Source organism: Dasypus novemcinctus, chromosome 11 (assembly GCF_030445035.2).
Source record: "Dasypus novemcinctus isolate mDasNov1 chromosome 11, mDasNov1.1.hap2, whole genome shotgun sequence".
In the NCBI taxonomy this organism is placed as follows: domain Eukaryota; kingdom Metazoa; phylum Chordata; class Mammalia; order Cingulata; family Dasypodidae; genus Dasypus; species Dasypus novemcinctus.
In genome coordinates, this window is record NC_080683.1 from 63,515,932 (window position 1) to 63,534,755 (window position 18,824).

General features: G+C 40.6%; 1 protein-coding gene across 2 annotated transcripts in view; it reads right to left on the reverse strand.

Moving 5' to 3' along the window:
- MDN1 (midasin AAA ATPase 1) overlaps window positions 1-18,824 on the reverse strand; it is a 170,754-nt gene that overhangs the window by 141,460 nt on the left and 10,470 nt on the right. For both annotated transcript variants that reach the window (XM_058307147.2, XM_058307146.2), the window contains exons 2-5: window positions 14,020-14,246; window positions 2,433-2,657; window positions 1,908-2,015; window positions 1,439-1,631 (exon numbers count right to left, since the gene is read on the reverse strand). In XM_058307147.2, the coding sequence (XP_058163130.1) occupies window positions 1,439-1,631; window positions 1,908-2,015; window positions 2,433-2,657; window positions 14,020-14,246 (753 nt within the window). The remainder of the gene's footprint in view (window positions 1-1,438; window positions 1,632-1,907; window positions 2,016-2,432; window positions 2,658-14,019; window positions 14,247-18,824) is intronic.

Sequence of the window (18,824 nt, forward strand, 5' to 3'; positions counted from 1 at the left end):
GGCAATAGATAATAGTACAATCATGAATTATAGCAAATGTACCACTAATACAACAAGTTAATAATAGGGTGGTATATGAGAATTCTGTATTGTATGCATTGTTTTTCTGTAAATCTACAACTTCTCTAATTTAAAAAATACATATATGATACGGGTGAAGTGGGAAGAAATATAAATGAAATATAATTGATCACGCATTTATAACTGTTGAATGATGACATGCATTCATTACACCAGTCTACTTTGGAATATGTTTGACATCATCTCTAGCAACAAGATTAAAAATAATAATAATAATGGATTCAATATAGATGGGGAAAAGAACTCTTGGAAAAGCTGAGTGATTAATAATTTTCAAACATGGCTAGTTCTCTAAAAATAGGAGATTTAGGGCTGGGAACTCTTGAACTTTCCTCGGGACTGCAATTTTGGAGGCAGGCTGGACCAGAGCACCTTACTGCACTCTTGCCTTTGCACCTCTCAAATGCCCAACATTGGGCCCACCTCAACCAGAATCCTTCCCTATTCTAATCCTTTCCTATTCAAATACCCCAACCCTAGAGTATGTTATGATAGTGGTTACTGGGTGTGTGTATGGGGTGTGGGGATGGGAGTGGTTAGAAAAGAACACAAGGTTACTTGGTACTGGATACCCAGATATACTCAGTTTCTGAAGAATTATTGAGTGTATACTCATGGCATGTGTATTTTTCTATATGCACATTATACTTCAACAAATAAATTTTTTATTCTACTGCAGAGACAAACCAATGGCTTAAATAATGACCCAGGACTTGTTCTGAAAATAAAACATGGTGGATCTGACCATCAGATTACAGGACAAATGACTCAAGACCGCTGGGGGAAAAAAAACTGACATTACAAATGTATGATCTACAAAAACATCTCCAAGTGTCATCTGAAACCATGCTCTTGGAAAGGTAATTTCACATGGCAGGGAGGAAGTACACTACTGATACCTCCCTCACAACAGGCAAAGAGAACATTCTGATAGAAAGAGACTGGTGGAAGTTAACCCTGGGCATAGTCCTATCTGTGCCACAGAGTGCTGAAGCATCCCCAGGCAAGTCATCCTGTCTATTTCACATCAATATGGGATCACTACAAGTGCTACTCAAGCACTTGGAGCATATATAGTGATCAGGCAATGTTGTAGCACGCAAACAAGAAGATACGTGTAAGAACTTTGCTCAAGTTAATAGTATCACATAGGCATTGTTACTATTTCTAACTTATTCAGAGAGAAGGGCCCTAGTGAAATTCTCTTAATCTCTCCCTGAACACTTTCAAAACTGGAATAGGTATTTAGCAAACTCCATTTGACTCACACCGAGTAGAGAGAGCCAACTAAATGAAAGAGCAACTCAGTTTTTAGGAGGGGGGTAAGGGCATACACACCCTACTGAGGCCAACACACCTGCTCTCCAAGTGCCAGTGGCTGCCCAGGCAGCACCACACCACAGACAGCAGTCACCCTGGAGGAAAGATCAGCTGAAACAAGGTGTCCCTGTAAGTATTGCAGCTCCTTCTCCTTACGCCAAAGGGAGGCTTCCGGATTGGCCAAAACCAAGGCCATCTCCAAGTCCTGCAACTGGGCTTCTTCTAGTAACCTGAGGGAAACCAGGATCTCATTAATTACTTTAATGAGCTGTATAGCCCTAACGCAGGAGTTCTTAACCTTTTTTGTTCCACTGACCCCTTCGCCAGCCAAGAGGAAAACATGGACCCTTTACTAAGTCCACACAATACTGTATATTATTTAGTAAACATATCACACCCACATCACTAACACATCCCCACAAGAATTTTTGAATTTCAATTCAAGTTCACAAACCCCTAGTTATGAACCCCTACTCTATCAAGATCTCCAGAAGGTTCCTGCTTACCTCAACCTGAAATGGATCAACTCCTCACTACTGAAAATCTTCTTAAGGAATGATAACTTATGCTCCTCATTCATACAGGTGACCAAAGCAAGACAATTGGCTGTGTACCTGATGGAGAAAAAAAACATGCACATAAATTCTACTGACCTATAGTTGATTCTAAAGAATGAACAAAATTTACCAGGCAACTAGACACTAGAAAAGGAAATCTTCAAAAATTATTATAACACAAATTCTAGAATAAAGAAAATACAATTTAGGTATGATGAATTCACTTGACTGAACATGAAAAAAGATGAACTCCATTCTGAAGGAACTAAGCCTGGGGTGATTACTTGTTTCACGTTTCATATAATCTCGTTTTCTTCTGAATCAGCACAGTCATTGAGGAAAGGCAATAAGAACCCAAAAGGCATAAAAACAATAAATTGTAAATGGTTTCCTTCCCCCTCCCCATGCACACAATTCCATACCCCCTTTAGCATTCCTACACTAGAAACACAAGAAATGTCCAAAGCTACACACCAGCGGACCAAAGTGTCATGGCTTCTGAGGAGAGGGACGCACACACTCCAGTCCCAGAGTTCCCGGAACACTGACTGCTCTTGCTGCAGAAACTTGTAGGCTGCTTCCATTAGGTCCCGGAGCTTCATTCGCCTGCGCCCATAGCGGACCGGATTAGCATCTGAACTCTCCAGGAAGAGTCTTTGAAACACTGGGGAAGTATCCTTGAAATATCTCAGGGCAAATCTTCAGAAAGAAAGAGATTATTTTCATTTGTCAGTAGGAATATCAAAGTACATATCTCTAATCTGAGACGAAAGAGCAGAACATAACAGCAACTCCTAAGGGTCTGTGAACAAAGACGAATGCCACATCTACCTAGTCCTAAAAGTGTACCCTGTTCAAGTTCAGGAACCATGACGAAGATGTAAGATATCTGAATAAGAGGATACAAAAGCTTAAAGTGATTTCTTCAAAAGCAGAGATACTTATTAAAAGTATTTACCACTGAAAATGCATTCATTTTCAATAAACATTTACTGAATTCTTGATGTGAGCCAGACTCAGTGTTGAGCCCCAGGGATTCGAAACCAAGGAGATACCTTCCTTGAAGAGCTTGCTTTCTTACTAGACAGCCACTTACAGAAACAAAAGCACAAAGTAAAAAAGATTCAACAGAAATTGGTGGAGTCGTAAGAGTCACATCTTAAAAGATGATGCAAAGATCCTAATGACAGCACAAATGAAAAGGCCAAACCAGGCAGAGGAAAGAAAAAGTTCAATGAGAAAGCATCAGGAAACAACCTGGTGTACTGAAGCAACCACAAGCCATGTGTGATTGCTAAAAAACAGGAAGATGTCACCTGGCAGAAACTGAAGATAAAGAGAAGGTCAGATTACAAAGAGCCTGGGAGGCCATATTACAATACTGTGGTTTCACCATATGGTCCATGTTTCCACACAGACGTATTCTTCTCTAAGAAACTACAAGAGATTCTATGGAAAAAACTGGGGTAAATCAAGTTAAACAGACTTCTGTACCTATTTATTCATTAAACAGGTATTTATTGAGTACCCATTACATGGCAGATCCTGTGGTAGTACTAGAGATATGCTGGCAAACAAATAGCATAGGAAAGCAAGCTAACTAGAAGGTCTCCGAAGAGGTCAGGGAGAGGGAGGATCTGATGAAGGTGGTGGTAGTGATGATGATCCCTAACACCGATGGTTTACCAAGTATCAAGTACTAGAGTAAGGGATCAAAAGAGAAGGGATGGTGGCAAGGTGGCAAGCAGCTGGTCTCATAACCACATACATACATGTCTCCTAGAATGTAAACATCATGAAGGCAGGGGCTTTGGTTTGTTTTGTACAATTCTGTATCCCCATCACATAGCACAGTGCCTGACACATGTTGTTAAATTACTTCACTTAATCCTCATTATAATCCTACAATGGAGGTGTCAAGTGAAAGCACCCATGAGAAAATAATTCTGTGGGGAAACTCTACTGTATAGGGGAAGGAAAAGAAACCGTAGAAAGACGACAGTGAAAAAAGGTGATTCCATACAGGTCACCAAGAACTTGTGGGGAAAAACAGGAAAGGAGAAACTACAGAATGCTTAGAATTGTGTAAGCATAAATGTTAGACCCAGTTGAGTTAGACCAATCTAAGCAAAGTGTTCAAAGAATACATCTATGCCATTCCCAGTTTCTCCAGCTACAGAGTTCCCTCCCAAGCTTAATGAAATCTTAACAAGAAAAATCACAAAATGAAATCAGTTTTTTAATTGAAAACCATTAGCTAAACTAAAAAAGAAGAAAAAAGATGCAAATAAATAGAATCAGAAATAAAAGGGGTGAAGTTGCAACTTACCCCACAAAAATAAAAAGGATCTATAAGAGGATATTATGAGGGAAGTGGATTTGGCTCAACTGATGGAGCATCCGCCTACCATGTAGGAGGTCCAGGGTTCGAACCCAGGGCCTCCTGACCCGTGTGGTGAGCTGGCCCATGTGCAGTGCCACGCGGGGTGTCCCCTTGTAAGGAGCCCCACACACAAGGACTGTGCCCCATAAGGAGAGCCACCCTGGGCGAAAAAAGTGCAGCCTGCCCAGGAGTGGTGCCACACACACGGAGAGCTGATGCAGCAAGATGACACAACAAAGAGAGACACAGATTCCCATGTCACTGACAAGAATGCAGGAAGACACAGAGGAACACACAGCAAATGGAAACAGAGATAGAGAGCAGACAACCGGGGTTGGGTGTAGGGGAAAAATAAATAAAAAACAAACCAAAAACGGATATTATGAGAAAGTCTATGACAACAAGCTAGAAACCTAGATGAAAAAGACAAATTCTTAGAAATGCACAAAATACCAACACTGACACTACAAGAATTACAGATTTTAACAAACTAATCACATTTAAAGAGATTAAATCAATCATCAAAAATCTCACAGCGAAGAAAAGTCCAGGACCAGATAGTTTCACAGGTGTATTCTACCAAGCATTTTGAGAAGTATTAATACCAATCCTGTTTAAATCTTCCAAAAAACTGAAATGAACGGAAAATTACCCAACACATCTTTGTTTTTTCTTTTTTAGATTTATTTATTTATTTCCCCTCCCCCCCCCACTTGTCTGTTCTCTGCTGCGTGTTCTTTTTGTCCGCTTCTGTTGTTGTCAGCGGCACAGGAACCTATGTTTCTCTTTGTTGCGTCACCTTGCTGCGTCAGTTCTCCATGTGTGTGGTGCCATTCCTGGGCAGGCTGCACTTTCTTTCGCGCTGGGTGGCTCTCCTTATGGAGTGCACTCCTTGTGCATGGGGCTCCCCTACGCAGGGCCCCCTGTGTGGCATGGCACTCCTTGTGCGCATCAGCACTGCGCATGGGTCTGCTCCACACGGGTCAAGAAGGCCCAGGGTTTGAACCGCGGACCTCCCATGTGGTAGACAGACGCCCTAACCACTGGGCCAAGTCCGCTTCCCCCAACACATCTTATGAAGCCAACGTCACCCTTACACCAGAGTCAGATAAAGATAGTACAAGAAAATTACAATCTCTCTAGTGAACATAGATATAAAAATTCTCAACAAAATACTTACAAATAGCACCCAACAGCATATCAAAAGAATTATCCACTATGACCAAGTTTCCTGGTATGCAAGGGTGGTTCAAGCCACAAAAATTAAAGTAATATGCCACATTAACAAATTGAAGGGGAAAAAAACCAACAACACGTGATCATCTCAATCGATGCAGAAAAAGCATTCAACAAAATCCAGCACCCTTTCTTAATTTAAAAAAAAAAAAAAATCTTCAAAAGATAGAAGTAGAGACATCCAGAAACTATAAGCAGGGTAGACAGCTCAGGAATTCTGCACCCTGTCTGTGGGCCTTACTTTGGAATTTTTGCTCCCCAGTGTAACAGAGTTAGACTCATTTATTTATTTATTTATTTTTAATTTCTCTCCCCTTCCCCCCACTCCCCGCCCCAGTTGTCTGTTCTCTGTGTCCATTTGCTGCGTGTTCTTCTTTTTGTCTGCTTTTGTTGTTATCAGCAGCACAGGAATCCGTGTCTCTTTGTTGTTGCATCATCTTGTTGTGTCAGCTCTCCGGGTGTGAGGTGCCATTCGTGGGCAGGCTGCACTTTTTTTCATGCTGGGCGGCTCTCCTTACGGGGTGTACTCCTTGCGCATGAGGCTCCCCTACATGGGGACACCCCCACGTGGCACCGCACTCCTTGCATGCATCAGCACTGTGCATGGACCAGCTCCACATGGGTCAAGGAGGCCCAGGGTTTGAACTGCAAACCTCCCATGTGGTAGATGGATGCCCTAACCACTGGGTCAAGTCCACTTCCCGAGACCAATCTTTGATCCATCCATGTGCCACTTAAGCCCTGAATTTCAGCAGAGTTGCAACACTTACTTTCCTTTTCAGTGGACTCACCTAGGACAACTAACAAGGAGATGATGATGGACAACACCTATCCCAAGAAACAGAGAGTGTCTGCAACTGCAAGCAAGACAGTTCCATCCATCTGCCCCATGGGATCTAAGCTCTCTCTCAATTAGAAGCAGAGAGGGCATCACCCATCCCCAGATTCTCAGGACTGGGGAATGAACAATTGGTTAAAGTAGGCTTATTATTATTCTACTATAGATTTACTATTCTGGCAATGAAGAACTGTTACCATTGATAAAAAGGCAGTGGCCATCAGAGTTTCTGAGGGATAGGAAAGGGATGAACAGGTTTACTATTGGGGGCATTTTGGGGGCATTGGAGTTGTTCTGCATGACATTGCAGCGACAGATACAGCAACTGTATATTTTGTTATAACCTATAAAATTGTGCAAGACAGAGTGTAAACTATAATGTGAACTGTAATCCATGGTTAGTAGCAATGCTTCAATATGTGTTCATCAATTTTAACAAATGGACCAGACTAATGAGGGGTGTTGTTAATGTGGGAAAGTGTGGGAGGGGGAGGGAATGGGGCATATGGGAATCCCTTATATTTTTTATGTAACATTTATGTAAACTAAATCTACTTTAAAATTTTTTTAATTAATTAAAAGAAAGGAATAGAAGGAAAATTCCTCAATATGATAAAGGGCATAAATGAAAAACCCACAACCAACATCATACTCAATGGGGAAAGGTTGAAAGCTTTCCCTCTAAGATAGGGAACAAGAAAAGGATGCCCACTGTAACCACTATTATACAACATTGTGTCAGAAGTTCTAGCTAGAGCAATTAGACAAGAAAAAAATAATAATAAAAAGCATCCAAACAGGAAAAGAAGTAAAATCTCACTATTCGCAGATGACACAATCCTATATTTAGAAAATTCTGAAAGGTCTACGACAAATCTACTTGAATAATAAATGAGTTCAGCAAAGCGGCAGAATAAAAGATCAACATGCAAAAATCAGCAATGCTTCTGTACACTAGCATTGAACAATCTGAGGAGGATATCAGGGGAAAAAAATCCAGACACAAAAGGACAATATAAATAAAAAGACTCAAATAACTAGGAATCAATTTAACCAAAGAAGTACAGGATGTACATTCAGAAAAGTACAAATTAGTGCTAAAAGAAATCAAAGAAGACCTAAACAAACAGAACGACATTCCATCTTCATGACTTGGAAGAATATCGTGAAGATGTCAATCCCACCCAAACTGATTTACAGATTCAATTTACAGATTCAATGCACTGTCAACCAAAAGTCAAACAGTCTATTTTACAAAAATAGAAAAGACAGTCTGGAAGAGACAATGCACCCGAATAGCCAAAAGCATCATAAAAAAGAGTGAAGTGGGAGGAATTTCACTGCCTGACCTTGAAATATATTACAAAACTACAGTGGTCAAAACAGCATGGTATTGGAAGAAATTGTAATTTCAGAAATAAACTCTCACCTCTATGGCCAACTGGTTTTTGACAAACCTACCAAAGCCATATTAATGGGATAAAACATTCTCTTCAACAAATGGTGCTGGGAGACTGTGTATCCATAACCAAAAGAATGAAAGAGGACCCCTATGTCACTCCCTATATAAGAATCAAATCAAAAGAGATCAAAGACCTAAATATAAAAAACAGGATCATAAAACTACTAGAAGAAAATGTTGGAAAAGGTCTTCAAGATCTTGTGGTAGGTGATGGTTCCTTGATCTTATGCCCAAAGCATGAGCAACAAAAGAAAAAACAGATAAATGGGACCTCCTCAAAATTAAACACTTTTGCATCTCAAAGGCCTTTGTCAAAAGGATGAAAAGGTAGTTGACTCAATGGGAGAAAATATTTGGAAATCACATATCTGATAAGGGTTTAATATCCATGATATATAAATAGATGCTACAACTCAACTCAACAATAAAAAGACAAACATCCCAGTTAACAAATGGGCAAAAGAGTTAAAAGGGCAACTGTCCAAAGAAGGAATAAAAATGGCGAAAAAACACATAAAAAATGTTCAGCATCACTAGCAATTAGGGAAATGCAAATCAAAGCTACAATGAGGTATCATTTCACACCTATCAGAATGACCACTATTAAAAAGTTAGAAAACTACAAATGTTGGAGAGGATGTGGAGAGATAGGAGTGCTTATTCACTGTTGGGAATGCAAAATGGTACTGCCAATGTGGAACTGTTTGGCAGTTTCCACAGAAGTTGAATATAGACCTGCCATGAGACCTGGCAATACCATTACTAGGCATATACCCAGAAGAAATGAAAGCAGTGACAAAAACAGACATCTGCACACTGATGTTCATAATGGTGTTATTCACAGTTACCAAAAGATGGAATCAATGCAGGTGTCTATCAACCGATGAATAGATAACCGAACTGTGGTGTAGACACATGATGGACTATTATGCAGCCATAGGAAGAAATGAAGTCATGAAGCATATGACAACATAGATAAACCTGGAGGACATTATACTGAGTGAAGCAAGCCAGGCACAAAAGGACAAATACTGTATGTCTCCACTATTTTTTTTTTTTTTTTTTTTAAGATTTATTTATTTTCTTTAATTTCCCCCCCTCCCCTGGTTGTCTGTTCTTGGTGTCTATTTGTTGCGTCTTGTTTCTTTGTCTGCTTTTGTTTCTTTGTCCGCTTCTGTTGTCGTCAGCGGCACAGGAAGTGTGGGCGGCGCCATTCCTGGGCAGGCTGCACTTTCTTTTCACGCTGGGCGGCTTTCCTCACGGGCGCACTCCTTGCGCGTGGGGGCTCCCCCACGCGGGGGACACCCCTGCGTGGCAGGGCACTCCTTGCACGCATCAGCACTGCGCATGGCCAGCTCCACACGGGTCGAGGAGGCCCGGGGTTTGAACCACGGACCTCCCATATGGTAGACGGATGCCCTAACCACTGGGCCAAAGTCCGTTTCCCCCATGTTACATTTTTAAGATGTCCTTCCAGTAATATATGTGACCTTAGATTTCCCTTTCAAATGCTGTCATACCGTATAAGAGCACTGCTAGTTACAAACTGTAATGTGCCTTCACCATTTCTATTTATTTACAAAGATTTACAAACAACACTTATATCAGTTCTGCACAGATTAACCCTCAGCTTTCCATTCTCCTAATCTTATTGTATTTTCTGGAGTCCTAAATTCTAGTTATGAGTTTATACAGTACATTTTATTCAAAATAGTGGAGGGAAACGGACTTTGGCCCAGTGGTTAGGGCGTCCGTCTACCATATGGGAGGTCCGCAGTTCAAACCTCGGGCCTCCTCGACCCGTGTGGAGCTGGCCATGCGCAGTGCTGATGCGCGCAAAGAGTGCCGTGCCACGCAAGGGTGTCCCCCGCGTGGGGGAGCCCCCGGGCGCAAGGAGTGCGCCCGTGAGGAAAGCCTCCCAGTGTGAAAAGAAAGTGCAGCCTGCCCAGGAATGGCGCCGCCCACACTTCCTGTGCCGCTGACGACAACAGAAGCGGACAAAGAAACAAAAGCAGACAAAGAAACAAGACGCAACAAATAGAAACCAAGAACAGACAACCAGGGGAGGGGGGGAAATTAAATAAATAAATAAATCTTTAAAAAAAAAAACAAAAAAACAAAAAAAATGTAACATGGGATTGAATAACATAGTGACATAGTGAAACCTGATGTGAAATATGAATAATGGGTAATAGTGCACATAAACTGTTTTCACAAAATATAAATACAAATCAACTACAGAGAAAAACAGAAGAGCAGCTATGTACAGCAGGGGAAGCATTAAAGAGATAGAGAGGTGATGACTTTTTTTCCGTTTTTTGTGTTTTATTATCATTATTGGAATGAAAATGCTCTAATAATGATTAAAGTGATGAATACACACTATGTGATTATACCAAATACTACTGAATGTACACTGTGGGCGGACTGTATGCTTTATTAATATGTATTAAATATGGGAAGAGGATTTGGCCCAACAGATAGGGCATCCGCCTACCACATGGGAGGTCCAAGGTTCAAATCCAGGGCCTCCTGACCCATGTGATGAGCTGGCCCACACGCAGTGCTGATGCGTGCAAAGAGTGCCGTGCCACGCAGGGGTGTCCCCTGCGTAAGGGAGCCCCACGTGCAAGGAGTGCACCCCGTTTAGAGACCACCCAGTGTGAAAAAAGTGCAGCCTTCCCAGGAATGGCGCCGCACACATGGAGAGCTGACGCAGCAAGACGACGCAACAAAACGAGACACAGATTCCGGGTGCCCCTGATAAGAATGCAAGCAGACACAGAAGAATATACAGCGAATGGACACAGAGAGTAGACAACTGGCGGGAGGGCCAGGAAGGGGAGAGAAATAAATAAATTAATTTTTAAAAATATTTATTAAATAGCAATAAAACTTATTTGTTCAAAAATGCAAATTATGTATTAAGAAACCCAAGCCTGGTCCACAGAACTTCTATGCCCTGCCAACATGGTGATTCTCAGCAGATTCTGATCAAGTTAGTACAGGTAATAAATGATGTTGTACTTCATCTTGTTATTTATCCTGCTGCACTCCTTGGCATGACTGCCTGGAGAAAAACTCAATGACAGGGAAAGTGCACAAACGCAACTCCTCTGGTACTTGTATGTGTTGGCCTATGTTAAAAACTACTGATTTTGTTTGCTGCTGAATACTGCTCTTCCTACACCCTCATTATCCAGGTCTACTCTGAAGTAAGGATAGAACAGGAAATCAACACACAACAACAGATATATTATCCCCAACTGAAGCCCAGAGTGGTTGGATATTTGCTGTTGGGGACTGAAATATGTCCCCCCATAAAAGACATCTTCGATGCTAGCCCCTGGTCCTGTGGGTGTGAACCCATTGTAAATAGGGACCTTGAGGATCTACTTCAGACGAGTTGTGGCCCGAATGAGGGGTGGGCCTTAATCAGATGACTGGAGTCCTTTATAAACAGAAGACATTCAGATATAGAGAAAGCCCCAGGGAAGAGCCAGAAGCAGGAAGTTAGTGGGAACTCAGAAGACAAAGGAGAGGACGTCACTAAGTGACAGGAAAGCCAAAGATCCCCAAAGGATTGCCAGCAGCCAGCACTAGAAGGCTACAGATTTTTACGGCCTCAAAAGTTTGATCTAATAAATTCCCACCGTTTAAGCCAATCCATTGTACAGATGAGTCATAGCAGCTAGGAAACTAAGACATTTACTAAAAGTCACAATGCTAGTAAGTACAGACTGATTATTCAAATTCAGGCCTTCCAACTCCACACTCAATGTATAATTCAACTGCTCCACTGCAGACATTAAGATGGATTCATCAAGAGATGGGATATCCTAGGCAGATATGGACAATGAACAAATGGACAAGGGAGGTGAGATTTAATTTAAAAAATGGCAATCATAAAGTAGAAATAGAATTTTGAGCTGCGTAAGAAAGGTGAGGAACAAGAAGCAGCTGACAAATATGGAGAAAGAACTGTTGCAGTTACTATATTTGACCAAAGGAGCTAAAAGAATAGGAGGTAACAGTCAGGAAATGAGCTTTGAAAGTGATTTCTAAGATAGTGGTGCAGATGCAGGCAGGTTATGCCCAAGGTGTACCCAATGCAGGAGGTGGAACAGAAAAGGAGGATGCCAGCGATAAGCTGGTCATGGGATGACGGAGCTAGCATTGTCTAAGTGTCCAAGTATGATGTCAAATTCTTCAATGAAGGAGGAGGAACAAGGTTAGTCAATGGTGACAAAAAGGAGAAGCAAGCAGAAGATGACAGGTGACACAGAGAGAAAAGGGTTATACAGAACAATGGGGAAACAATGGCCTGAAACCTGCACAGGGAAGAAAGGAGGACACCTTGATGCAAAGGAATGTAGACGTTAAGAATTAATGGGCTCCAACCTAAGTATCAAAAGGGACACAATATCCTTGGGATGCCACATATCACCAACAGCAACAAGGCAAAAAGAACGTTTGAAGAAAAGGCTGAGAATATAACAGAGTTTACTGTCATGGAACTAGGGGAGGGTCTGAGGGAGAACGGAGGCCTGGACATTGGCTGGGTCAGAGGATACAGGAGTGAGCAGTCAGGAGATGACTAGGAAGGCTTGGACTTTAAAGAGTGAGCAAAGCAAACACGGACAGAGGCTTAGCAAATCACTGCTCATGGTACCCAGCAGGAGACTGAAGACACAGATCTAACAATTCAGCTGCAAGCCCTGGCAACTGTGGTGTAGGGAGCACATGGCAGATGTTGCTGAGAGCACATGTGAGACAAGTAGGCAGCAATAAGGAAACATGTAGGAAAATAAGCAATAACCAAGAGGTCAAACTGACCCGAGGGGTCTCTGAGAAGGGCAGGTGAAAAAAGCAAAGTGCACTGGCAATGTCCTTAAGCATCTCTGTAAGCTGCACTGTATCATTTTTGGAACAAAGTGGGAGCATGAATAAATAAAATATAAACCATAATACCTCGCTAAATGAAAGAAAGAAAACATATATGCCACACCTTCATTTAATGAGAACGTAAAACTTAAAGCTGATGTGAAAAGAGACCAAGCTAATCCATCATTTTAAAACACAACCCTGAAGCACTTATTCCAGTCTACCACAAAGGCTTAAGAGAAGTGGGGGTTCAAGTTACCTACACTTCAATTCCAGAGAGCAAGTACAGGATATTCAACAGACTTTGGAAAAATGCCCACAGTTCAGTAGATCTAAAAGGCCCTTGGGTCAACAGAAATTGTTGCAGCACCAAGTGAGGCTATAGTCGTGATCCTCAGTCACATCACAGCACATGTTCCTGATTACCATGTATGAAAGTGATCTTTATCTTGCTGTATATTTTCAACATCCATTAAACTGGAAGTTTTCTCCTCATCCCTTTTAGGAAAGCTCATAACAAATATGTCCCCCCACCCCCAAGCCTTCATTTATTATTCCCTCAGTCAAGGACCATACTAGAGATGACACCTCCAAGAAAACCAAAGTGCATTTACTATGCTGATGAAGACTAATAAATAAAACACTGGATATGAGAGTTCCTAATAACATACAGAACAATGTTTAGAGTGAAAGTTCTTAATCTTCTCAATTTAAAAAACCCCAACACTCAGTTTTGCTGCCTCTTTTGACTATCCAACACAAACCATATATTATTATCAACATAAAAGAGATACAGATTAAAATCCAGATATAACAGTTTCTTATCACAGCAATTTGTATAGATTTATAGAAAGTTGAAAAGGATACCAGAGAGCTTCTAATGCACCCCTTCTGCCACTCCAGCAAAGAACAACTCACCAGGTGAAGTAGATGCTATAAAGCCTCACTCAAAACTTACTTAAGTCTGCCTTATTTGCACAGCTGACCCTTTTGCCAGAAGGTACGATCACTGATGGCAAGGGACTTACCTTGACCATTTCCAGGCTTTGGCCAAGACTAAAAAGAAACCCAGGATATGCTCATTGAACTGAGCTGGATGGATATATTCTGCTGTGATTATTTATTTAAAACAGTACCACTTATCTCTCTCTGTACTTTTCTCTTCCCTCCTTCAGTTCAGACACTTCCCTACTTCCCAGGACAGAGCAAATTCTACCATCTCAAGGAGAAATGTGAAAAACATTAAACTGTTACTCACGGGAGGACATCAGGATGGTTACTGATGAGTTTGCTCATGGACACACAGAGACGTTCATGTAGATCATGATTGACTTGGCCTCCAGCTTTAATGGCTTCAGCATTCCTTTCCAGCAAATCCAAAAGGAGAGGGCGCAGCTGGCGACCAACCAGCACAGTACAGTCCTTATCCAGGAGTAACTGTGCTAAAGTATTCAGGATACACTGGCGATCTTGAGGTGTCCATACCTGAGAAGATGGCAAAACAATGTATCTGTGTAAACAATATCTGTTTGCATAGAACAGAGAACAGACCTATCTTGGAGTCAAAATATCTAACTTCCAAGGTCAAATATCTAACTTCCAGGCTTCCTAAAATAGACTATCCTATAAAACACACTAAGTTGTTGTTTGTTCGTTTGTTTTTAACAACAAAGGACAGGATTCAAGGTAAAAGCTGTTGTGCCCAAATCAAGTTTCAGTCCACTGAGGTGTGGAAAAGGATTGATACCTGCATTCCATGTAAAATGATACACAGCTTCCCTGAAAATTAATCTGTTTCAGAGTTGCCACACTTTCCTGGGAATCCTGAACTCCAATATCCCCCCAGCACCTTAGTTCTTAAAGGAAAATAAGAATTAAGTGAAAAACTGCAGTCAGTAAGCAAAACTGCCAGTTCTCTTGAGGAAAAAATAGAGATTAATGCCTAGAAATGAGCAGGGATACCCTTTCAGCCTCTAATAAAAATTTTTAAAAATTAAAAAATACAGATCCAAATTAGACAGCCACACTGTGGCATGCAAGATCAAACAGACCACAGAATTCTAGCGCCTAGGCTCAAAATGTCAATAAGCAAAAAGGGAAGACTGAAATATAGGTAAACGGTCTCATATTGCTAGTGTATACACATACCTGCACAACCCTTTCTTCAAGGCAATGTAATAGCAGATTTAAATTACCATAGAGGGCATTCCCTCTGACCCAACAAGCCCAGTGCTATGAATTTATCTTAAGGAGTTTCCCTCTAAAGGGTTATCTATAAGAGTACCACTGAAACCCAACCTATTATACCATTTGCCAAAACAACGATTTTTTCCAGTACTATATTTCAGAAAAGAGGAGGTCACTGTGTACCTGAAATTTTTTTACAAACTCTCCCAAATCATAGGGTGTTTTCATTAAAAAATATCTGATTCTAAACAAATGTTCAGAATGTTGCCTTGAAACATGTTCTATCGTTATACTTCTGCTGCTTAAAGGTTACATGAAGGATTCCATAACAATGGAGGCAAATAAATGTAATATATCTGATCATTATTCACAGGGGGATAACCTCAGATTTCCAACTGCTAAATGTCCCCATAAACAAGCCCAATAAAGATCCCATTTAAAAAGTAATAAAGGAAATGGTGATATTGTGGAGAAAAAGAAACATATCTGCACAATGAATGGAAAACTACCACTGTCCTACACGTTATACACATGGATACTTGGGAGTAAAAATGGGTTCTTGGGGAGTGGATGTGGCTCAAGCGGTTGAATGCCTGCTTCCTATACAAGAGGTGCTGGATTCAGTCCCTGGTGCCTCCTAAAAACAAAAACAGGGGAACAAATGTGACTCAAGCAACTAGCTCCTGTTTACCACCATGTGGGAGGCCCCGGGTTCAACTCCCAGGTCCTCCTGGTGAAGGCAAGCTGGCCCGTGCGCAGAGAGCTGATGGCCTGTGCACAGAGATCTGGCGGCCTGTGCCAGAGAACTGGCAACCCATGCCACAGAGACCTGGCACTGCAAGATAACGCAGCAAAGGGAAATGCAGGTGAGAGACAGTGAGAGACTCAGCAGACTAGGGAGCTGAGGTGGCTCAAGCAACTGAGTGCCCTTCTCCACACCAGAGGTCCCAGGATGGGTTCCCAGTACCTCCTAAAGAAGAGTAGAAAAGACAAGCACCGAAAGAACACAAAGCGAATGGACAGAGGGAGCAGTCAGCAAGGGCAAATGGGGGGGGGGGGGAATAAATTTTTTTAAAAAACAAACAACATGCAAACAAATGAAAAAGCCAACTCACAGGAGCCGATGTGGCTCAGTGGTTGAAAGCCTTCTTCCTACTTATGAGGTACAGGGTTCAGTCCCCAACCCCACTACCTCAAAAAGAAAAAACACATTCTTGTGGGTTGGGAAAACACTTAGAGAGAGAACATCATTTAATGAATTTCCCTTAAAACCCTAAAAGTGTAATGTAATCTGGAAAACTGTGTAAGATGAAATAGATATTTGATATTTTTAAAAAATCAACTTCATTGAAACATGTAATTTATATACAATAAAATGCATCCATTTAAAATGTATAATTTGGGAAACAGACTTGGCCCAGTGGTTAGGGCGCCCGTCTACCACATGGGAGGTCTGCGGTTCAAACCGTGGGCCTCCTTGACCCGTATGGAGCTGGCCCATGCGCAGTGCTGATGTGCACAAGGAGTGCCCTGCCACGCAGGGGTGTCCCCCGCGTAGGGGAGCCCCACGCACAAGGGGTGCACCCGTAAGGAGAGCTGCCCAGCGCGAAAGAAAGTGCAGCCTGCCCAGGAATGGCGCCACCCACACTTCCCGTGCCGCTGACAACAGAAGCAGACAAAGAAACAAGCCACAGCAAATAGACACAGAGAACAGACAACCGGGGGTGGGGGGAATTAAATAAAAAATAAAAAAATCTTTAAAAAAAAATAAAAATAAAATGTATAATTCGATGAGTTTTAACAACTGTAGCACAGTTTGTGTCCTATGAAGCCTTTGCCTATCCAAATTTTGTGATGATTTTTCCCAAAAGTTTTAGTTTTGCCTTTTATGTTTAAATCTATAATACAGTAATAGTTCTAATTAATATGTAGGTTTGATGTAAAGTAGCAGTCATAGTTCATTTTCTTCCCTTATATGATTATTCAGCAATGACTGTTGGAAACACTATCCCTTCTCATTGTATTTCCTGGGTATCTTTAATGAAAAATCAATTGACCATATATGTAGGGGTCTATTTCTGGACTCTATTCTGTTCCACTGATCTATGGATCCTTACACCAATATCACCACACTGTCTTGATCGCTGTAACTTTATATGTCTTGAAATCAGGCAGTTTAAGTCTCCAATTGTCTATTCCAAATATACTTTGGCTGGTTTGGATAATTTGCTTCTCCATTTAAATTTTAGAATCATTTTGTCAATTTCTATTAAAAAAAAACTAGAAGAAAGTTCTCTTGGGATTGTTTGTGGTTTTTTTAAAACTATTTTATACAGGACTTTTATTCCTGGGGTGTGATTTTAGTAGAGTTATTTTTTCATTAGAGAAGGTGTAGGCTTACGGAAAGATCATCCAGAAATTACAGAGTTCCCATACACTCCACCTCATCTTTAATTTGCATTAATGTGTTATAATTAATTTGCATTAATTTGTTATAGTTGATGAGAGAACATCATTAGAGTTGAACTATAAACTATATTCCATACTTTACATTAGGATTAGCTATATTTGTTGTACAATTCTATTGGTATTTTAAATTTTTATTCTAATAACATACATATCATCTAAAAGTTCCCCTTTTAACCACATTCAGATATACAATTTAATGGTGTTAATTACATTCACAACATGTTACTATCACCACCATACATCACCAAAAGTTTTCCTCTTGAGATTATGTTGAATCCATATATCAAGATAGGGGGACATCCCACCTTAATAGTAATGTGTCTTCCAACTTACGAATATGAAGATCTTTACATTTGTTGAGGTCTTATTTATTTCAACAATGTCTTCTAGTTTTCAATGTATAGATCTTACATATAGTTCATTAAATTTAAATTTATCTCAGTATTTTCTTGCTTTTAAAGCCATTGTCAATGTTATATTTTCAATTCCATTTCCTAATTTTTATATTAAATACAGAAATACAACTAATTTTTGCATATTGACGTTTGTGGTAGCTCGGAGTTATGTACCCTAGAAAAATATGTTCTTAATCTTAATCCATTCCTGTGGATTTGATTGCATTGTAAATAAGACCTTTAGATGTGTTAAAATAGGGCCACAACGAATCAGGACAGGTCTTAATCTTTTAACTCGAGACCTTATAAAGAAAGTCACAAAGAGAGAAGCCATGGGTAGCACCCAGGAGCTAGAAGTCAACAGGACCTAGAAGAGAAAGGAAGAAATGCTGCTATGTACACTGCCATGTGACAGAAAAGTTAAGGGCCAAGGCTTACCAGCAGCCAGCCCCTGAGGGCAACATGCCACAGTCTCTGGGGAGAAAGCATCACCTTGCTGACACCTCAATTCTGGAGTTCTCCTAACTTCAAAACCATGAGCCAATAAATTCCCATTGCTAAATAACCCATTCAAAGCTATCTGTTTTAGTAGATAGAAAAATAAAACATCTTGTATCCTATAATAGCCAAAGTCAATTATTTTGAAGATTATTTAAGATATTTTATATACCTAACTATGAATTAAGATAACATTGTCTTACTTCTTGCTTTTTGACCTTTATGCTCTTTCTTTTCCTTGTCAATTGGTACTGGCTAGGGACTCCCACTGAACAGAAATGGTAAAAGCAGACATTCTTACCTTGTTCATGATCTTAGGAGAAAATTTCAGTCTGAAAATGTTCATTATCAGCTTGAGGAAGCTTCATTCTATTCCTAGCTTACTTAAGAGTTTATCATGAATGGGTGTTAAATTTTTTCAGTCACCTTTCCTATATCTATTTAGAAAAGTATTTTTCCTGTATTTTATTAATGTGGTAAGTTGCATGCTGGATTTAATATGTTAATCTTTATT